The 23,851-nt window shown below is 37.0% G+C and overlaps 1 protein-coding gene across 2 annotated transcripts; it reads right to left on the bottom strand.

Annotated features, from left to right (window-relative positions):
* Positions 1-1,954: 1,954 nt before the first annotated feature.
* LOC122687767 (zinc finger protein 607-like) lies at positions 1,955-22,850 on the bottom strand. 2 transcript variants are annotated; one of them, XM_043893391.1, is made up of 5 exons: positions 22,633-22,850; positions 17,221-17,303; positions 13,650-13,776; positions 12,481-12,579; positions 1,955-3,952 (listed from the first exon to the last, which is right to left on the bottom strand). In XM_043893391.1, the coding sequence occupies exons 2-5, from the start codon at positions 17,227-17,229 to the stop codon at positions 2,907-2,909; spliced, it is 1,281 nt and encodes a 426-aa protein (XP_043749326.1). In that variant the 5' UTR covers positions 17,230-17,303; positions 22,633-22,850; the 3' UTR covers positions 1,955-2,906. The 2 variants fall into 2 exon arrangements, with proteins under 2 accessions (XP_043749326.1, XP_043749335.1); XM_043893400.1 differs by having other exon boundaries at positions 12,481-12,576.
* Between the last annotated feature and the right edge of the window lie 1,001 nt (positions 22,851-23,851).

Raw genomic sequence — 23,851 nt, 5'->3', positions numbered from 1 at the left:
GGATTTCCTCCATGTTAGAGCTAATGTGAACAATGCTGCTATGAACAGTATATAACTAACTCTTAAAGACCCTGACCTCAATTATACCTACAGCTGGATCATACATACTTCTCTTTTTAACCTTTTGAGGAAATACATACACTTCCTACAATGGTTGTACCATTTTACATTCCCACCAGTAGTGAAGATAGGTTCCAATTTCTCTATATCCTTTCCAACACTTCTTTTTGTTTTTGTTTTTTTTTTCCCAATAGTAGGATCTTAATAGATGTCAGGTGGCACCTCATGGTAGTTTTGATTTGTATTTCCCTAATGATTAGTGATGTTAAGAGTATTTCCATGTGCTTATTCTCCATTCATATATCTTCTTTGGAGAAATGTCTATTTAAGTTTTTTACCCATTTTTTTGTTTTTTTTTTTTTAATTGATGTTGAGTTTTAGAAGTTTCTCTACATTCTGGATATAATTGCTTATCAAATTTGCAAATATTTTCCCCCATTCTGTGGACTGCCTTTCACTCTGTGGATAGTGCCTGTTTTTTCTTTCTTCCTTCAGGTGACAATGATCTACACATTCTCATCTAATGAAGAAGATACATAGTTATAGACAAGTGATTTCCAAAAATAACCTATTGAAAATGATACTCCATTAGTTTCAATGATATTGTTTGAATGGACACTGTCTTTTGATACAATTTTTTTAAATTTCATCAAGTCCAATTCTTTTGCTGTGTCTTTGATGTCATATCCAAGAAAACATTGCCAAATCCATTGTCATGAAAGTTTTGTCCTGTTTTATTCTAAAAGTTCTGTTTTAAGTCTTGTGTTTAGGTCCTCAGTCTATTTTGAGATAGTTGTTGTACAAGACATTAGGTAAGGGTCCAGCTTCATTCTTTTCAGTGTAGACATCCAGTTTTCCCAGCTATATTTGTTGAAAAAAGTACTTTCCTCATTGAATGGTCTTGGTAGCCTTGTCAAAATCACTTGACTATATATGTAAGGGTTTACTTGTGGGCTCTCTATTCTATTCCACTTGTGGATATGTCTGTCTTTATGCAGATACCACACTGTTTTGATTACTAAAGTTTCATAGTAAGTTTTGAAATCAGGAAATGTGAGTCCTCTAGATTTGTTCTTTTCAAGATTGTTTTGGCGACTAGAGATCCTTTTGAGATTCCATTTGAATTTCAGGGTGGGGTTTTGTATTTCTGCAAAAAGCATCATTGGGGTTTTGATTGGGATTGCTTTGAATCTGTAGATTGCTTTGGGTAGCACTGGCATTTTAATAACAGTGTCTTCTGATCTATGAACATGGGATGTTTCTCCATTTATTTACGTCTTCTCTAATTTCTTATTTTGTAGCTTTCATTGTACTTATACTTCCTTGGTTAATTTCACTATTTCATCCTTTTTGATGCTATTATAAATGGACTTGTTTTTGAAATTTCCTTTTAATTTTGTTTTTTGTTAATGTACAGAAATGCAACTGATTTTTACATGTTGACTTTGCATCCTGAAACTTTGTTGAGTTCATTTATCAAATCTAACAGATTTCTTTTTTAGTCTTTTAAGGGTTTTCTACATATAACATCATGTCACCTAATAACAGAGATCATTTTATTTTTTCCTCTGCAATTTGGATGCCTTTGTTTTTCTTGCATAATGATCTGCTGAAACTTTTCAGTGTGTGTTGAATAGAAGTGGTACAAGCAGACATGCTTGTCTTGTTTCTTGATGTTAGATAAAAAATCTTGTCTTTTATCAAGTATTATGCTTCCTATTGGTCTTTCATATAGCTTTTATTTTATTTTCATTTATTTTTATTAGTTGGAGGCTAATTACTTTACAATATTGTAGTGGTTTTTATCATACATTGACATGAATCAGCCATGGATTTACATGTATTCCCCATCCCGATCCCCCCTCCCACCTCCCTCTCTACCCCATCCCTCTGGGTCTTCCCAGTGCACCAGGCCCGAGCACTTGTCTCATGCACCCAACCTGAGCTGGTGATCTGTTTCACCATAGATAATATACATGTTTCGATGCTGTTCTCTCCATATAGCTTTTATTATGTGGAGATAATTTCATATATACCTATTGTTACAATGGAGATGATTTCCTTCTATTCCTATTTTGTTGAGTGTTTTTATTATAAAGGGGTGTTGAATTTTGTCAAATGCTTTTTCTATATCGGTTGACATGATCATGTTTTTTCCTTCATTTTGCTGATGTGCCATATTACATTGGTAAACTTTCATATGATGAACCATGCTTGCATTCTAGGAATAAATCCATTTGGTGATTGTGTACAATCCTTTTAATATGCTGCAGAATTCTGTTTGCCAGTACTTTGATCATAAGAGACATTGCTCTGTAGTTTTCTTTACTGTAGTGGTTTTTTAGTAGTTTTGTTAACAGGGTTGCACTGGTCTCACAGTATCAGTTAGGAAGTATTCCCTCCTCTTCAATTTTTTTGAAAAGTTTGAGAAAACTTTTTTTCATTCATTCTTGTTTAAATTCACCAGTGAAGCCACCAGGCATAGGACTTTTCTTTGTTGGGAGATTTTTATTTTTCTTTTTTCCTTTTTTGGCCATGCTGCATGGCTTGCTGGATCTTAATTCCACAATCAGGGAACTGGAGGCACTTATCTGCTTTGCAACCTTGGCCAAAGAGCTTGGTCACTCAGTGAATAGTAACAAAAGGGGAATGCCATAAAAGACTTGTTAACATAAAGTACAATATAAATTCTCTGGAGGTGAACAGTATTTGGGTCATAACTGAAAAACTTTAAACGTTGCTTGAATTCCAAGGAGTTCCTAAATTATTTGATGCCTTATAAGAACTGAACCATATAAAATCCTCTCACATTCTCTTCATTACAAGTTGTATAATTCCACTGTCTACTACACATATATCCCACAAAGTCTCTCTCCAGTATGAATTCTGTGATGTACCTTAAGCATTGAACTAAGCCTAAAGGACTTCCCACATTTGTGGCATTCAAAGGGTTTTTCACCAGTATGAATACTCTGGTGTACTTTAAGGCTTGAACTGAGCCTAAAGCACTTCCCACATTTGTTACATTCAAAAGGTCTCTCACCACTGTGAATACTCTGATGTCGAGTAAGTCGTCCATACACACTAAAGGCCTTCCCACATGCCTCACATTCATACGGTTTCTCACCAGTATGAAATCTGTGGTGTATAGTAAGTTGATGGCTACTCCTAAAAGCCTTCCCACACTCCTTACATTCATAGGGTTTCTTACCAGTATGAATTCTCTCATGTCTAACAAGATGTGAAGCATGACTAAAGGCCTTGCCACAGTCTTTACACTCATAGGGTTTTTCACCAGTATGAATCCTGTCATGTTGTATGAGGTTTGAGGCTTGACTAAAGGCCTTCCCACATTCCTTACATTCATACGGTTTCTCACCAGTATGAATTCTCTGATGTATTTTAAGTGTTCCAACATCACTGAAGGCCTTCCCACATTCCTTACATTCATAGGATTTCTCACCAGTATGAACTCTGGCATGTTGAGCAAGGTTGGAAGCACGACTAAAAGCCTTCCCACACTGTTCACATTCATAGGGTTTCTCACCAGTATGAATTCTCTTATGTACTTTAAAGTCTGTAAGACGACTAAAAGCCTTCCCACATTCCTTACATTCATACGGTTTCTCACCAGTGTGAATTACTTGATGTACTTTTAAATCTGTAGGACGACTAAAGGCCTTCCCACATTCCTTACATTCATACGGTTTCTCACCAGTATGAATTACTTGATGTACTTTTAGGTCTGTATGACGACTAAAGGCCTTCCCACATTCCTTACATTCATATGGTTTCTCTCCATTACCAATTCTGTGATGTAGAGTAAGAGATGAACGTTTTTTATAAATGTATGCTTTTCCATTGCTGGTTATTTCATATCTTGAGTCCAAATCTAAAACAAATAAGAAAAAAGTTCCTTTGACCACAAAACATTTTATAGAATTAAGAGAAAAACTGAAAATTTCACCCAGTAGAGATGGTTTAAAGAACTCTAAAATAGTTATAAAACTTGAAAATTTAAAAGGAGGGCTCAGAAAAAGTAAGTTTATGCAGTACAGTGCTGGTAAATGTTTAACAACCAGCTCTACAAAGACACACACAGACACATCCAGCCCTGATTTATAGTGTTTGCCAATGTCTATGGTGTAAAGAGTCCCACCACAGGTAATTTCAAGCTATCAGTGTAATGTAACTGAAACTAGACTTAGGATGATATGCAAAATCTTGTCCCTAGAGAGCCAGTATCAGCCATCTCTAAATACCATTTCTATCTAAAATATAAATATGTACATATATAAAATTTCAAAAGGCAATTATTTATACCTGATCAGTCTTCAATTACAATTCCTCTAAAAATATTCATTTCCACCACTGTGACTCTTTACCTCTGTGCATAGCCACATGTGCTTTTATTTATTCTTCATAATAAATTAAGATACTGAGGGTCTTTGCTTAGTTACTCCTCCCCTGACACTTTATTATTTATCATCCTTATAGATGTTCAATCTCATTCATTCCTTCATAGCTTTTCTCAGGTCCTCTCTAGCTTTCCTTTCTAACCAAGGCCAACCATTCTGATCAAGGCTTTACCCTGATGGTAAAGTATCTGCCTACCAATGCAGGAGACATGGATTCGATCCCTTATTTGGGAAGATCTTCTGGAGACTGAAATAGCAACCCATTCCAGTATTCTTGCCTGGGAAATCCCAGGGACAGAAGAGCCTGGCAGGCTACTGTCCATGGGGTCACAAGAGTTGGACACAACTTAGCGACTAAACATCACATCATCATCATCAACCATTCTGGTCATCCCCAGAAAAGTTTGTCAATCAGTTCTCTGATATATACCAGGTATACCTACAAGTCATGTAGTATTTTGAACATTTAGGGACTTTGGGCAAAAGAGGGAACTTGAATTATACAAAAGAGTCTAGAAGAGCACCAATAATTATATGAAAAACAATTAGCAGTTGGGGGCTGAATGATAAAGTCTCTGTGAAGTATCTTGATCAAAATACAAAGTGTTTAATGAGGAGGCTATGAGATGAGGGCAAAGAATATCTTCTTGTAACTAGCATATGGTGTGGTATGTGTATAAAAAATTGAAAGAATATTAACAACATGCTTCAAAATTGATAACAATGGAAATTAATAAATACTAGAAACCAAAAGAGCTTTCATGTGGAAATGAAAATGCTTTCTCCAAAAAGGCTAGATCACGACAGGAAGGAAAAACTAAAATAAAAGAATTCTATTAAGTGGACCACACAGAAAACAAGCCCATATCTGAATCTTGGGCATTGTATCACCAGGCAGAGAACACAAAACCTAAAATAATTATCTCTACAAAAAAGTGATTTGAGACTCAAAGCCTAATATGTAAAAAATAAACAACAAAGCAGAGGAGGGCAGTAAAATAAAGATAAAAGTAGAACATAATGAGTTAGAAAACAGTAGCATTAACAAATGAAGAGCTGGTGTTTTTAAAAAATCATTATAAGAAGTGTTACATAAATCAATTAAAAAAGACAATTAAAAACAAATAATAATAAGAGGAAAACAAGAACCACCAGAGGAATTAAAAGAAATAGGAATTTATTTAAACTGTAAGTTATAATTTGTATGAATCATACTACATGACTACTTTTGAAAGTATGGATTACTTTCTAGGAAAATTTATCAAAACTGACCACAGAAGAGAAAGCCTAAACCAATCAGATGCTACAGAAGAAATAGAAAAAAAGCTGCCAGGAAAAAAAGAAGTAATAAACATATTTTAACACCTGTACTGTAATTTCTCAATATCTAGATCTAAAAAAATGGATACAGCATAGCTGGACAAAGGGAAAATTTAGACTCTTATGCCAAAAAGAGAGGAAGAATTCAAAGGCTTAGAAAGTTTAACCTGGCCAAAAAATAAAAAAAAATAGTGGCATAAAAGTGATTGTGACAGGTAAAAACCATGCGATAAAAAGCAATGAATCAGCAGTGATACAAGAGATAAAAATTGTTTCTCATCATTAAATAACTCTAATCAAAGAAGTTCTAGTACCAGTATGGCAGCATGAAATTCCTATGGCCTACCCCCTTTCTCACTGACTTCAACAATTAACACTTGACAAAACATAAAAGTTAACTACATTAAGGCTGTAAATAAATCATGAGGGCTTTGGAAAGGAGTTAAGACTTTACAAAGCAGCTGAGACTGAGCTGAGTTTCTTGCTTAAGTCATTTTCATGTCCGTGTTTCAAGGGCAGGTCCCAGTTATTGTGGGGTAAGCATGGGCTACAAAAATTCCAACAGAAACTCCACAATATTTCTGGCTATAAGAACAATGAAAGGGAGCACTGACAAACTATAAAGCAAGGGGGGAACGCTGGGACAAAAGTAGCCAGAAAAGGAGATTTCTTAATTTGGTATCTGGGTATGTGAAAGTGAAAGGCGCTCAGTCGTGTCCAACTTGTTGAGACCCCAAGGACTATACAGTCCATGGAATTCTCCAGGCCAGAATACTGGAGTGGGTAGCCTTTTCCTTCTCCAGGGGATCTTCCCAACCCAGGGATCGAACCCGGGTCTCCTGCATTGCAGGCGGATTCTTTACCACCTGAGCTATCAGGGAAGCCTGTTTGGGTATGGATCAGTACAACATTCACCCTTACCAACAATGACATGTGCATGAGGATATAAATCAGTGTGGCAACACTATACCTACAAAACAATTTGAAAACCTCCCCACAAAGAAAATTACAAGCACAAGTGATTTCACTGGTGAATTGTTTCAAATACTTAGTGAAGAAGTACTACCAATTCTAAACAAACTCTTTCAGAAAATTGAGGAGTGAATCACTCTATGCAGCTGGTTATTCTGATACCAAACAGGAGAAAAACATCATAAGAAGTGAAAATTACACAGTATAAAATCTTGTAAATATATTTGTGTGCATGCTTAGCTGATCAGTCATGTCCAACTCTGTGACCCTATGGACTGTAGCCTGCCAGGCTCCTCTGTCCATGGAATTACCCAGCAAGAATAATGGAGTGGGTTGCCATTTCCTTCCCCAGGGAATCTTCCTGACCCAGGGATGAACCTGCTTGGCAGGTCCTGCTTGGCAGGTGGATTATCACTGAACCATCTGGGAAGTCTTTGTAAACATATATGCAAAATACTAAACACTATCTTAACAGAATTGATCAACATATAAAAAAGATAATACATTATGCCTGTCTTAGTCCATTTGGGCTACTGTAACAAAAAATACCCTGGGTAGCTCATAAACACAGAAATTTATTTCTCACAGTTCCAAAGGCTGAGAAGTCCAAGATCAAGGGACCAGTAAGATCATATTCTGGGAAAGGCCTTCTTCCTAGTTCATAGCCAGTACCCTCTCAATGCATTCTCATACAGTGTAAGGGGTTAGGAATCTGTGTGGGAATTCTTAATAAGAACACTAATTCTACTCATGAGGGCTCTACCTTCATGCCCTAAGCAAATTCCAAGGGCTTTTCCTCCAAATGCCATTATCTTTGGGGGTTAGGATTTCAATACGTGCACACTGGGGTATAGAAACATTCAGACCATATCAATGATCAATCTCAGGAATACAAGACTGGTTTAATATTTGAAAATTCCATCAATATAATTAACTAGAAAACCCATATGGATCATGTCTAAAAAAATTTTTTTTAAAGCATTTAATAAAAGTCATATCTGTCCCTCATAAAAACTCACAGCAGGGACTTTCCTGGTGATCCAATGGTTAAGAATTAGACTTCCAATGCAGGGGGTGTGGGTTCAACCCCTGGTCGGGAAGCTAAGATCCCACATGTTTTGCAGGCAAAAAACCGTAACATAAATAACAGAAACAATATTGTAACAAATTCAATAAAGACTTCAAAAAAATAGTTCACATTAAAGAAAATCTAAAAAAAAAATTACAGCAAATGAGAAAAAAAGAACTTATCCTAATAAAGATCATCTGCCAAAAACCCACAGCTAACATCATATCCAATGGTGAGAGAATTATGCCTACCACATATGATCAGGAACAATAAAAAGTTATGGTCTCAGCACTTCTATTCAACATTGGACTAGAAGTTCCAGGCAGTGCAGCAAGTCAAGAAAATAAATAAAGGCATGCAGGAAAAAAGCTAAGAAACAAAAATGTCATTCATCAAGATTACTTAATCATACATGTAGAAAGTCAAATGTAATCTACAAAACAGCTACTAGAAGATAACAACCCAGTTTAGCAAGGGTGAAGCATATACAGTCAACATGTACAATAAATATGAGAGAACACTCAGGAATTCAAATTTTAAAAACTTTAAAGTAGTACCAAAAATATCATGAGGGATATATCTCAAAAAGTATGTGTAAGACCTGTACACTATAAACTACAAAACACTGCTGAGAAATATGAATAAATAAATAAATGGAGAGATATATCATGTTCATGGGATGTAAAACTTGGTATTATTAAGAGGTCAATAATTATTGCTGAATTGATTTATAGATTTAATGTAATTTCATTAAAAAATCCTAGCAAACATTTTTGTTGTCTATGATGAAACTGACAAGCTGATCCTAAAATTTATAAGGAAATGCAAAGGATCTAGAATAAACTTTGCAAAGACTGTAATACAAGGACTAAATAACACTACTTAATTATAAGACTTATGAAGATACATAATCAGCAAGACACATCAAATTGACACATAACCAATGGAACAGAAATAGATCAATTATCAGAAATAGATCAATACATATGTGAAAATTTTACTTTCATCATTTCAAAGGCAATAGTGAATAAAGAAATGATGCAGGAACAACTGGGATACCCATATGCCAAAAAGGAAAAAGAAAAAAAGAATACAGACTTTCATAAATAAAAATGAAATAAAAAATGGATCACAGACCTGAACATTAAACAAAACTGTGCAACTTCTAGAAGAAAACAGGAAAAAAATGTGTGACCTTGGGCTAGGCAAAGAATTCTTCAGTTCAGTTCAATTCAGTTCAGTCGCTCAGTCGTGTCCGACTCTGTGATCCTATGGACTGCAGCATGCCAGGCTCCTCATCCATCACCAACTCCCGGAGTTTACTCAAACTCATGTCCATTGAGTCAGTGATGCCACCCAACCATCTCATCCTCTGTTGTCCCCTTCTCCTCCCACCTTCAATCTTTCCCAGCTTCAGGGTCTTTTCAAATGAGTCAGTTCTTCACATCAGGTGGCCAAAGTATCAGAGTTTCAGCTTCAGTATCAGTCCTTCCAATGAATATTCAGGACCAATTTCCTTTAGGATGGACTGGCTGGAATACCAGACCACCTGACCTGCCTCCTGAGAAATCTGTATGCAGGTCTAGAAGCAACAGTTAGAATTGGACATGGAACAACAGACTGGTTCCAAATCAGGAAAGAAATATGTCAAGGCTGTATATTGTCACCCTGCTTATTTAACTTATATGCAGAGTACATCATGAGAAATGCTGGACTGGATGAAGCACAAACTGGAATTAAGACTGCTGGGAGAAATAACAATAACCTCAGATATGCAGATGACACCACACTTATGGCAGAAAGCGAAGAAGAACTAAAGAGCCTCTTGATGAAAGTGAAAGAGGAAAGTGAAAAGTTGGCCTAAAACTCAACATTCAGGAAGCTAAGATCATCACTTCATGGCAAATAGATTCGGAAACAGTGGAAACAGTGACAGACTTTATTTTTTTGCACTCCAAAATCACTGCAGATAGTGACTGCATCCATGAAATTAAAAGACGCTTGCTCCTTGGAAGAAAAGTTATGGCCAACCTAGACAGCATATTAAAAAGCAGAGACATTACTTTGCCACCAAAGGTCAGTCTAGTCAAAGCTATGGTTTTTCCAGTAGTCATGTATGGATGTGAGAGTTGGACTATAAAGAAAGCCTGAGTGCCAAAGAATTGATGCTTTTGAACTGTGGTGTTGACGAAGACTCTTAAGAGTCCCTTGGACAGCAAGGAGAATTCTTAGATACACCAAAAGTCATGATTCATAAAGAATAAATAGGTAAACTCAATTTTGTGAAAGTTAAAAACTTGTTCTCCAAAACATACTGCTACAAGAATGAAAGGGAAAATCACAATGAAAAAGAGAATATTAAAAACATTATATTTTAATGTAGAATATGAAAAGTAACTCACAAGTTCAATAAGAAAACAGAGAAAGGATTTTAAAAGATACTGCACCAAAGAAACAGTAAATAAGATACTCAATATCATTAGCCATTACAGAGAATCAGATTTAAGCCACAACAAAATGCCACTATATACTTATTTGAAAGGCCAAAATTGAAAAGACTGATCATACCAATTGTTCATAAGATATGGAGGATCCACCCTTCTCTTAGAGCTGGTGGAGATGTGAAATGGTATAAAAACTCTACAAAAGTTTCTTACAAATTTAAATATATAATTTTATTTATCTAAATTTAAAATCTTGGACTTCCTTGGTGGTCCAGTGGTTAAGAATCCACCTGCCAATGCAGGGGACGCAGGTACAATCCCTGATCCAGGAAGATTCCACATGCCACCAGGCAACTAAGCCTGTGAGCCACAACTACTGAAACCCACACCCTAGAGCCCATGCTCTGCAACAAGAGAAGCCACCACAATAAGAAGCCACACACTGCAACTAGAGAGTAGCCCCCACTTGCTGCAACTAGAGAGAGCCCTTGAGCCTCAGCAAGGACCCAGCATGGCCAAAAATAAATAAAATTTGAATTTTAAATCTTACACATTTAATCATACACATCCCATATAATCCAGGCATTCAACTGCTCAGTATTTAGCCTAAAGAAATGAAAGCATACATCCATTCAGAAACTTGTAAACAAATGTCTACAGCATCTTAACTTGTTATTGCTAAAAACCAAAAATGTCCATCAACAAATAATGAAGAAACAAACTACGGTATAATCAAATACTGGTATAGTACTGAGCAATAAACAGTAAAATACAAATAGAAACATGATGAACTTCAACATAATTACACTGACTAAAGGAAGATGGAAAACTTCACACTATCATGTTTATATAAAACTATAGAAAATGCAATCAACTCAATTGTGATAGAAAGTAGAAAGTAGATCAGTGCTTACCTAGGGAAGTTGAAAGGAGACAGAGGAGGAAGGATTACGAGGGGACACAAGAAATGTCAAGTTTTGAAAAAAATTTTTAATAGACTCAGATAAAGCATTTGACAAAATTGAACGCCCATTCATAGAAAAAACAAACAACAACAAAAAAGAAAGCAGCAAACTAGGAACAAAATAAAACTACCTCAATTCAACAAAGGTCACAAATGAAAAAATCTACCTCAAGATTCTCACTTTCTATGCCAACATGAAGAACGCAACAGAGACCAGAAACAGACACATACACATATAACCCAACGGGGTGCCAAAGCAATCCAAAGGGGAAAGGAAATTCCTTTTTTAAAAAATGGTGCTAGAATAACTGTATCCATAGGAAAACCGTTAGTCCTGAACCCTACTCACACTGTAATAAAAAATTAACTCAAAATGAATACAGAACTAAATGTAAAAGCAAAACTTAAAAAAGGTCAAGAAAAAATAGGGGAAAAAACTTTGCCACCTTGGGGTAGGCAAAGATTTATTTTATAGTATACAAAAAAAAATCATAAAAGAGGAATTTGATATATTAGAATATATAAAAATTTTAAAACTCCTTCTAAGATATTAATAAAATAGGTAAGAGAAATTGTGGGGAAAATGTTTTTAATGTTCCAAAACAACTTCCTTCTGTTGCAAAATAAAGAACAGTTACCCCTCAAGTGTAAGAAAATAATGATTTCAAATGGGTAAAGATTTGAACAAATACTCCTAAAAATATGAATGATCGGTAAATGAAAGAAACTCAAGGTCATTAGTCATGGAAATGCAAATTAAAACCACTAAGATACTACTACATACCAACCGTAGTATCTAGAATTTAAGTGACTGACAAGATCAAGTGTTGAAAAGGATATGGAAAAAAAAAAGAAAAGGAGATGGAGTAAGTGGAATGGAGCAATGTAAACTTTCTAAGATTGTTAAACATGCAGTTTCTGGGCTTCCCTGGTGGCTCAGTCGGTAAAGAATCCACCTGCAATGCAGGAGACTCAGGTTTGATCCCTGGGTCAGGAAGATCCCCTGGAGGATCTGGTAACCCACTCCAGTAATCTTGGCTCAGAAATGCCATGGACAGAGGATCCTGGTGAGCTACAGTTCACGGGGTCACAAAGAGTTGGACATGAATGCAGCAACTTAGCACACATCACCAGAAGGAAACTTTCCAACTAATGTTTCAAGGATATGTTTACCAAGTGCATTCCACCTGGGCTATCACTTACACAGATGTCTTCTGCCTGACTGGCTCTTACCTGTACACCAACTTCTTGTTTCTTCTCTCACAACTAGCCAGGGCTCTTTTCCTTGCTCCAGTAAGGTAATTACATTTGGCTTAGAAATGGAATGGCCTGCTTTAAAGAAAAAAGAATGCCACGGGATGGAGAAATAAATTGCAACTAGCCAAGATTAAAATTATAATTACGATTATAAAAGATCATAATGATATTGACTATTTTAGAGAAGAATGAGAGAATTAAAGAACAGAGATCAGTTGGTAAGGTAAAGTTTTTGTTTTGCTGTGTTTAAAATTCAAACTCATTATGTCTTCTAACTCTAGAGATCAAGCATACTGTGGTTAAAAAGATACTCTGAAGCCTGGAATCAATTCCTGCCTTTGGCATAACCTTGAACAATTCATTTAAACCCACTGCACTTCAGTATTCTCCTTTATAAAATGGGGATAATAGTACTGTTATGGGAATTAAATCAGTTAATACTCAAGTTATTTTAATAAGTTAAACCACATAATGTACCTAGAATAACGATTACTACACAGTAATCAAAATGTTAACTATTAATTTTATTCTTATGCTCTAGTATCACTAGAGGACACAAGAAAAGACAGCTATAAGATATTCATTCCATTTTGAATGTAATTTTCACCAATCACAACTTTCAGCCACAAATCAGATTAAGACTTTTGTTTTAGGAAATGAACTGCTTTTGGTACAATTTTAAATAAATTCCAATTACCCAACCCATTATCATACAAACTGTGGAGGCTCTGAGAGCAATTCAGGGCCCTGTGATAAGCTAATATCCCTAAAACTGTTTCAAATCGTAAAATGAAGTATTAGAGCAGTTTGGAACACAAATGAACAAAAAACTTGGATCCTTTGACCATGTTGTACAATATATGCCACAAATTTCTAATGTAGCTGCTTGGTCATTATGGAAGAGATGCAAATACAAAAAAGAGAACACATGGAGATATAAGTATGATTGAAGGATAGGGAAGATTAAGGTATTTAATGGTGCTGCCATTTCTAACCTGACAAAGCTTATCAACTTTTTGGGGAAGAGGAAAAACAAATTTAGTTAGTTTCTTGAAAGGCAGCCCTGTAAATCACAGTGGAAAAAATACACAGCCTATAGAGCAGATTCTAAATTAACCTAAATTATTTGAGGCTGATGAACGTACCCAGTGAGACCAAGTTACCATAGTTCTCCATCATCACATCCCGGTACAAAGTCTTCTGAACAGGATCCAGGCATTCCCACTCCTGCTGAGAGAATCCTATGGCCACGTCACTGAATGTCAGCGATCCCTGAAACCATAAATACATGTGTCACTGAAGAAATTGTAGAAGCAGAGGAATTGATGGACTTTTCTGCAGGAAAAGAGAAAATGAAAGCATGTGACTGGCAATCTAGAATGTGGAAGGAAACCGAAGCACAATGTATATGTATTTTTTAAGAAGCCTGCTGACACAGGGCGAATGTCTTCCATACTCTGGATACTTCTAAATATCTGAACCATTTGGAAATGGACAAAATAATAATGTTTCCCTCCTAAATTAAAAAGCCTACACAAGAATAATGTTCAAATAGTATCTGCCTCAAAAATTCTCAATAAATATTTCTTCAAATTTTAGAAAACTGGGTTGCATAAATTGTCCATCGAGTCGGTGATGCCATCCAACCATCTCATCCTCTGTCGTCCCCTTCTCCTCCTGCCTTCAGTCTTTCCCAGCATCAGGGTCTTTTCCAATGAGTCAGCTCTTCGCATCAGGTGGCCAAAGTATTGGAGCTTCAGCTTCAGCCTCAGTCTTTCCAATTAATATTCAGGGTTGATTTCCTTTAGGATTGACGGGTTTGATCTCCCTGCAGTCCAAGGGACTCTCAAGAATCTTCACCAGCACCACAGTTTGAAGGTTATCAATTCTTTGTCACTCAGCCTTTTTTATTGTCCAGTTCTCACATCCACACATGACTACTGGGAAAACCATAGCTTTGATTAGATGGACATTTGTCAGCAAAGTAATGTCTCTGCTTTTTAATATGCTGTGTAGGATTGTCATTGCTTTTCTTCTAAAGAGCAAATGTCTTTTAATGTCATGACTGTCTACAGTGATTTTGCAGCCCACGAAAATAAAGTCTGTCACTGCTTACATTGTTCCTCCACCTATTTGCCATGAAGTGATGGCAATGTATGCCATAATCTTTTTATTTTTTTGAATGTTGCGTTTTAAGCCAGCTTTTTCACTCTCCTCTTTTCCCCTTCATCAAGAGGCTCTTTATTTCTTCTTCACTTTCTGCCATAAGGGCGGTGTCATCTGCATATCTGAAGTTACTGGTATTTCTCCTGGCAATCTTGATTCCGTCTTGTGCTTCACCTAGCCTGGCATTTCGCATGATGTACTCTGCATATAAGTTAAGTAAGCAGGGTGACAATATACAGTCTTGTCATACTCCTTTCCCAATTTTGAACCAGTCCACTGTTCCATGTCTGGTTCTAACTGTTGCTTCTTAACCTGCATACAGGTTTTGCAGGAGGCAGGTAGGGTGGTCTGGTATTTCCATCTCTTTAAGAATTTTGCACAGTTTATTGTGATCTATACAAAATCTTTAGTGTAGTCAATGAAGAAGATGTAGATGTGTTTCTAGATTCTCTAGCTTTTTCTATGATCCAACAGATGGCAATTTGATCTTTGGTTCCTCTGCATTTTCTAAATCCAGCTTGTATATCTGGAAGCTCTCGGTTCACATATCGTTGAAGCCTAGCTTGGAGGATTTTGAGCATTACTTTGCTAGCATGTGAAACGAATGCAATTTTGTGGTAGTTTGAACATTCTTTGGCATTGCCCTTCTTTGGGATTGGAATGAAAATTGAACTTTTCCAGTCCTATGGCCACTGCTGAGTTTTCCAGATTTGCTGGCATATTGACTGCAGCACTTTAATAGCATCATCTTTCAGGATTTGAAATAAGCATTAAGTACTTCATTATGTCAGATATTGCCATAAGCATTTTTGCTTTGTTCAATAAATCCATGTATTATTTTGGTATATGACATTGTATTTTATAAGTAAATCAGATTTAATCATTTACACAATTAGATATACAACGTTTGGAAAGTTTCCCACAATTCTAAGGTCCTGTTTTCACCAACTACATATATTGATATGCATTGTTGTTGTCATCTACCATTTCTCACTGAACGTTTTCCTTATTCTGAGTGTGGCAGGTAACTTTATTGATTACCAATAATCTCCATTTCCTGGAATTTTTGTCCTCATGTAATCCTCTCCCTTTGAATGTGAGCTGAACTGAGAGAATTATTTCTGATAGAATATAGAACAGTGATGGAATGTCATGTTCAACGTTAGCTTATAAAAAGCTATGATTTCCACATTGCTTATTCTCTCTTGCAGTCTCACTTGCTCACTCCATGGAAGCCAGCTACCATGTTGTGAGCTGCTCTAAGGAGAGGCCCACGTAACAATAAACCAAGAACCGCTGCCAGGCAATAGCTACTGAGGAAGTGAGGCCCTCAATCCAACAGCCATCTTGTTGCATCAAGTCTACAACCACTTCAGTGAGCTTGGATGCAGATCCACTCAGAGTTGGGCTTTAAAATGACTGCAAACCTGACCAACACATTGATAACCCTATATGAGACCCAGAGCAGAAGAGTCAAGCTAAGCCACATCTCAATAGCTGACTGACTGAAACTGTGAGATAAATGTTTGCTGCCTTAAGATATGGAGTAATTAATTAAATTAATTAATTTCAGAGGAATTAATTATGCAGTAAAAGATAACTCATTTGACGTAAATGATACTGAAGAAGGCTGGTCAATATACAGATGTTACACAAACATAACATGTCTCTTTCAACAACAAAATAGCCTTAGTATTTATGTCTCATGGCTTTCCTAGCAAATCCATGACTGCCATGTTAAAAGCCCCGATCATAACCTAATCCACAGAAAGCAAGAATTTCATACCACATTAAGATTCAGGTCATTCAATGAAAAATTCCACCTCATCTACCTGGAAATCTCACATCTGTGGAAAACATCAAAGTCTTACCATGGATAGTTAAATAGAACCACTATCTCTATCTCCTAAAGGAAATCAGTCCTGACTATTCATTGGAAGGAGTGATGCTGAAGCTGAAACTCCAATACTTTGGTCACCTGATGCAAATAACTGACTCATTGGAAAAGACTCATGCTGGGAAAGATTGAGGGCAGGAGGAGAAGGGGCGACAGAGGATGAGATGGCTGGATGGCATCACCGACTCAGTGGACATGAGTTTGAGTAAACTCCAGGAGTTGGTGATGGACAGGGAGGCCTGGCGTGCTGCAGTCCATGGAGTCGCAAAGAGTCGGACTCAAGTGAGTGACTAAACTGAACTGCCTCTACTTCAAGCTAGAAATCTGACCTGCACAGCATAAATCTTTACTTCAAAGAACTTTAAGCCCCATTATTCCATCACTGCCCTTAATTGAAAAATGGGCACTTAAAATATACTGAATAATCTGGGAAATAATGATATGAACACTAGTTTCGAATGGGCCAAACAGAGACAGTGCTAGGTAATCTGACCTCATATTTCTCTGGATTAGGAAACAGGTTATTTATTTATTTAGGAAACAGGTTATTTGCGCAAACTTTCTCTTAGGAAACTTCAGGAAAATTAATGAAAATGCTTACATGACCTAAAAAACACACATATATTTCAATGAGAAGAGAAACATTAACTTACATGGGCCATGGTTTTAGACCTGTAAGAGCTGATCAGTCCTCTGGGCTTCTCTATCAGAAAAGCCAAGTCCAAAAAACACAGACCTGGGAGAAGAGAAAGACTTTCAGATGTGCTTTAGGGTTTCCACACTGGGCTTCAGTTAATATCACCATTTATGCTCTTCCACTCCAGATTCCTAATCACTTCCCATCACACCCAACTTGGATAAGTTAGGATTCTGGACAAATGCATTCCTCACTCATTTCCCAGAGGCTTCAGCTGCAGAGTCACTTCTGCATTGAAACCCAGACCCAGATACTTCAGTAGAAAATTTTATGACCAATGTACCATTGTGATCAGATTGATATGAATCTGAGATTGGGCAGCTGTGTCTTGCTCTGAGCAGATCTTCCTCTTTCCATTGCGAACTTCAAGACAGAAAAGAGGTTATGTAATCCAAATTAAAACCTCTTTGTGGCCTTGAAAGTGGTTGCAGTTGATCAAAATATTAGAGATGGACAAGAAATGTTCAGCATTCTAAGTCCAGCAAACCTTATTAGTTAAATATATGACAGACCAACAATATACTAGAATACAAAGTAGTCATTAAATGTTAAATTGGGAAGAATATTTAACGAAGTGGAAAATGTTTCATTTACATCCATAGAAAAGTCAAGTTTAATGTATTTCTATTTATAAAATATAGCAGCATATTAATCAATACAGAGAAAAGAATGACAATCATAAAACAGAAGATAGAAATGTCTAGAAATTTGTATGTCTACATACTAAGAGCTCTTATATTTTTGGTTATGTTTTGCATTGTTTTTTTTTTTGTGGGGATGTCTTTAGAAATGAATCACTGTGTATTCAATTGTTTTTAGTCCATACATGAAACAATCAAATAAGACTACTGAAGACATAAAATACACCTTTGCCGTGATCAGAATTTGACATAAGCAATCCCTATCTTTTTGCTTAGATCTTGTTTCTTTTAAAAGGTTACCTCATAATCATTGTAACAATTTACATAGGAATTTGAAAGATTTTTTTAACTTAAGGTGAAGACTTCCCAAAAGTTCTTTCTTCTTTAAATTCACATTATTTTACTAAATGGCTTTTGTTTCCTTTGGATCCTAATATCTCATTTTATACTTTTTTCTCAGTTATGTGGGAATTTTGGCTACAAAAAACTTGGGAACAGTCCCTGAGTAATCTCTTTTGTGAAGTGCTGACAGTCTCAATGCATCTTTATTTCAGATCTTTTTGACAGAAGAATTTTTGTTTCTGAACCAGTCAGTTTTGTCATGATACCCTCCAGAAAGCTACTGAATTATTTTACCTATAATTTTGCTATACATCTCATACTAGAATGACATCTACAAGATATAAAGGTTATAGTAAAAATATCCACTTATATTGCCATACAGATCCCATGTGCTCAGTATTACTTGTTTATATTCTTACTGTCACTACAGTCACCCAGATGTCTCCTTTAGGCAGGTCACTTAACTCTCACCAGTGGCCTTTATCAGTTACTACCTTAGAATTATCCCTATTCAGATTGTTTTTTAATTTTTAAAAATTTATTTATTTATTTGTTTTTGTCTGTGCTGAGTCTTTGCTGTGGCACTGGCTTTTCTCTAGTTGCAGGCTATTCTCTAGTTGCGGTGTGCAGGCTTCTCGTTGCAATGGTTTCTCTTGTTGTGGAGCATGGGCTTCAGTAGCTGTGGCTTGCGAGGCCCTAGAGCACAGGCTCAGTAGTTGTGGCACACCAGCTTAGTTGCTCCAAGGCATGTGGGAATCTTCCTGGACCAGGGATTGAACCTATGTCTTCTGCACTGCCAGGTGGATTCTTAACCACTGAATCACCAGGAAAGCCCTATTCCTATTCAGGTTTTAAATTCCTTCACAGATTATAAGTGCTCTGAAGGAAGCAATTATGTCTTTAGTAATTACACTACCTCAAATATTCTACTTTCCAGGTCTGGCATATTTTAAACAATTAAAAGAAGTATGATTTTTTTTACTACAAAATACCACTTTTCAAAAAATTTTAAAGGAAATAACTATATAAATTTATAAAGTTTATACACAAGGATGTTCATCAGAGAATAATTTTTGATGGTCCACAATTAAAAACATTAAAATCTCACTGCAAGCAAAAAGGTTAAATATATTATAGTCTGCTATATTGTGACATATATGCCATGCAATTCTTAATAAGGATGATATTAAACCATATAACTAATGGAAAACAATATTTAAAGAATTGCTCAGTGAAGAAGGCATGCATAATTTAGGAGGTGGCATCCCACTGAAATTAAGAAAAACATTTCAATGCTGATTTCCTCATCAGCAAAGTAAGGATAAAAAAAATCATATATAACTATTTTGAAGACTAGGCAAAATAATCCATATACATACTAAACTGTACATCATGATGACTAATGTAAATTTTCTATCATTACTGAAGAAGAAAATCATTCCATATTCCTTAATATTTCATTATAAAAACAAGTTAATTCTGATGCTTCCTGGTTTTATTATATTAAAACTTGTGCTTCTTGAGCTTCCTCTTTCTTATAATTCTAATATTTAATAAAATTTTAGGAGCTACATTTGAGAAAATAGATTTCTGCTTTATAAAATCATTATTTTAAAAAAGAGAGATTATTAGACAAGAAAAGAGAAACTATGCGTTTCCTCAGTCTGCAGCAGCCACAGAGAGTAAGAAAAACTTTTCAGAATCATAAACCAGTTCAAAGAATAGTATGATAAAATTGAGAATACAACTGGAGAATCAATTTTATTCTTCACATATTTACATAAATATTTATAAACATTATCTTTATTTTCTAGCATAACAACTATGTTTGTAAATATTGCTTGTACTTGCAAGACACCTGGAAATTAGAGATTAATGTTATTTTTTCAGAAAGTACGCTAAAACTTCTAAGTTATTAACTCTGAAAAGATGTCTCCCTTAGTAATATGGTGCCCTGGTAATTGTTTCAAATAACATTTGTAATAAATAAAAGGCATAACTGTTTGTAATGCTTTTCACACAAGATTCTCTGCCCTTCCCTCTTCTCCTTACATATACAGGGTATAAAGAAATCTATTATTGGATTAGATTAGATTTTTTGAACTATGAGTTGGACTCATTTGTCTCCTTTACTTGATCAATTTTATTCTTCCAAAACAAAGCCACACAAAAATAGAATAAAAAATATATATATATACACACCAAAATGTTAAAGTGATTATCTCTAGGGAGATTATGGAATATCCTTGCTTTCTTCTCAATAAGTTCCTTAAGGAAGTGAACACAGGCTTATTTTTTGGCAGTAAACCTGTATTAATTCCATTATCATAAATAAAATATAAAGATATCTCAAAGTATTAAAATATTTATAGACATGACTTTGGAAAGAGGCTGTATTTTCCTCATTAAAAAGATTTGTTAATTCAGACCTATGATGAAAAACTCAACATGATTAAAATACCACTTAAGTATATTCACTTCCTGAATACCCTTTAGCTGTATTGCACTGATGATAATTAGAGACATTTCACCATAAACACTCTAACATCAACGCAAAGGGAAACTGCCTTCACAAATTAATGTGAACATGTATACCAAGTAGATAGAAAAGTTCTGGGTACATAGAAAATGCTCAGTAAATGTAGCTGAACACTTTCATTCTTCTCTGAAAAACCAATTATCATTTTGTCTACAATCCTTGCAAAAGTTTTTACAAAATTCTCTTTTTAAAATGAACTGCTAAAAAAAAAATAAAATGAGCTGCTGCTTTCAAATTTTCTTGACTACTGTTTTATAACTACAGTATATTAAGATTGCTCAACATTAGATCATAGCCATTCTTTTCCTGTAATGACTAATTCTTATGAACAGGAATTTTATTATCTATATAATATTTTAACTCGTGGATGTCCTGTGATTTTCTTAACCATTCCATTTGTATAATCATTAATTTTGTGAAAAATCATCCAAAAGTATAAAAATCTTTCATTGCAGATCAGTTACCCAAGTCTAATCTGTTAAGGTTATGCACACCTTTGAAAAATGCATTTTTACAAATATATGCGGTAATTCTAGACAATTACAAAGAGTTTGTGGTCCCTTGTAAGCCCCCAAACACAAAGGACCCCTGGATCAGAACACTGGAAAATCAGCTCCACCTAGCCCTTTGATATAGGAGAAGGCAATGGCACCCCACTCCAGTACTCTTGCCTGCAAAATCCCATGGATGGAGGAGCCTGGTGGGCTGCAGTCCATGGGGTCGCGAAGAGTCGGACACGACTCAGTGTCTTCACTTTCACTTTTCACTTTCATGCATTGGAGAAGGAAATGGCAACCCACTCCATTGTTCTCGCCTGGAGAATCCCAGGGATGGCGGAGCCTGGTGGGCTGCCGTCTATGGGGTCACATAGAGTCGGACACGACTGAAGTGACTTAGCAGCAGTAGCAGCAGCAGCCCTTTGATATAGAAGCACTCATCACATTAACTTCATATTTTCGTCATTGATTTATAGAAATCTGAAGGGTGAATGACACCACAATAAAGACAATGTTAAGCATTTATTGTCTTCCATCCTTTAAAGCTACTAAATCCGCCGTGATCTCATACATAAAACCAAAATTAAGCAGGACTGTGGAATCTGTATCAAGGCTCATAGCAGGTTTCTGCCGTCTGAGCTCAAGAAATGCTTTCATACTCAAATGTATAAATAAACCCCAGAGAACTTCCAGGAAGGGTAATCCGAGGAAGGATAGGGGTAGGAACCTGTCTCAGGGGCAATTCTTTTTTTAATAACAGCCTTTTGACAGCTGGACATTATTTAATTATTAATACAACTTTTGGCAGGCACACAGTGTGCTGGAGGCTATTTAAAGTTCTGGACGGCAGGAGAAATGGGGGAATTTACAATTTTGGGTGGGCAGCGACCAGGACAGACTCTCAGGCCCCTTGCTACAAAGTGGCCTCTCAGAACCCTGGCCTCAGGGACAATTCTAGATTTTAAAATTCCGATCTCAGCAGCCGGTATGTACTTTATTGCTGGAAGGTGTCTTGCAGGACTCAAAAACAGATTTCCCAACAGCGCCCACATTCTTTGGGAGACATACATGTTTGAGAGAAGCCTGGAAGCAGCGGCGGGGACAAAGAGCTCTGTGTAATCCACGTTCACAGAAAGAACACTCACTCGGTGTCTCCGTCACACAAAACGAACGCGCACCTCTCAGTCTCACAATCGCACTCACCCTAAAAGAGAGAGAAAACCCAGCGCCCCCTCAACCCCGCTGCTCAAGCGCCCACAGCCCCGAGGGGACGGGCGGACACGCGCGGCGGCGCTCGGGCGGTCCAGGCTTTGAGCGCCTCCCGCAACCCCACTCCCACCGCCACTCACCGTCCCTAGCGGGCTCTGGCTAAGTCTGCACAGTCGTCTCCGCGGCAACCCACGCTGGATTCCTCCTCAGACGGTGCCACTCACGCGCAGTTTGCAACATGGGATACGGGAAAAGAACCAGGGGCCAAAGTCACCTGGTCGATTGTGCGACGTGAGGCTCCACGTCGTAAAACTTAGAAGTAGCCGCCGGGTGGGGCCGGGAGACTTCTGGGAGTGACCGCCGGACTGCGCCTGCGCAGCTCAAACTTCTCAAAGACAGGGGGCGGGACGTGAGGTAGGGGGCGTGTCCAACGGGTCCAGGGGCCGGGAGGAGGCGTGTCCGAATGGGACCAGATCAGAGAACTGGGAGCAGTGGACTGAGGGGCTCTTCTTTTCCCAGGCTTCAAGCCTGCTTATGAGAGTTCTGCACAATTAAGTCAGTAATATGACCCTGAGGGCCAGGAGTGGAAGATCTGGAAGGTGGGTTCATAATCCAAACAAACTCTCCCTTCCCTACAAGGCTCTTTCCACTCAAAATGCCACAGATAGTAAGTAATTCCTGTCGTTTTTACAGCTGAAGTCTCCGAGGTTACAAAGGGTGTATTACACTATATTGTGTAATATAGTGTAATTAGCAAAGCCGTGTTTCCAGGTGAGAAAAGCTGGATAAAGTGTGTGTGTGTGTGTGTGTGTGTGTGTGTGTGTGTGTGTGTGTGTGTTTGCTCAGCCGACTGACTCTTTGCGACTCCATGGACTTGTAGCCTGCCAGGCTCCTCTGTCCGCGGAATTCTCCAGGAAAGAATAATGGAGTGGGTTGCCATTTCCTCCTCCAGGGAATCTCCCTGACCCAGGGATAGAATTCTTGAATCGACTGCATTGGCAGGCAGATTCTTTACCACTGAGTCACCTGGGAAGCCCAGATAAAGTGAGACTTTGCTATAATATATATAACATTTTCCCACTGTAGAAAAAGGCAGAATGAATTTTGGTCCCTTTTTCTAGACTACTGATTGCAGGAGTTCTCTGAAAACTAGAACAAAAAGAAAAGCAATACCTTATTTACATTTTACAATACTATGTCCACCTGAAACTGTTGTTAAGGGGTTGTTTTCATCCCTCTCTACTCTATCATGAACTGATGGGTTTGACTGCATTTTAAGAGCCCACAAGTTGAGAAACATCTTTTAATTCCTAATGCCTGGTCATGACATCTCATTGAAAAACATTTTGCTTCTTTGTT

The sequence above is a fragment of the Cervus elaphus genome, chromosome 4, assembly GCF_910594005.1.
Source record: "Cervus elaphus chromosome 4, mCerEla1.1, whole genome shotgun sequence".
Taxonomy (NCBI): Eukaryota; Metazoa; Chordata; class Mammalia; order Artiodactyla; family Cervidae; genus Cervus; species Cervus elaphus.
This window is presented reverse-complemented; position numbering and strand designations above follow the sequence as displayed.

Excerpts from the sequence above, each read along its gene's own strand:
- LOC122687767 (XM_043893391.1), bottom strand. Across the intron at positions 12,580-13,649 it reads TGGTAACTTGGTCTCACTGG|CAGGCCATTCCATTTCTAAG; the intron begins GTACGTTCATCA and ends TTTTCTTTAAAG. Across the intron at positions 3,953-12,480 it reads AACAAGAAGTTGGTGTACAG|ATTTGGACTCAAGATATGAA; the intron begins GTAAGAGCCAGT and ends TATTTGTTTTAG.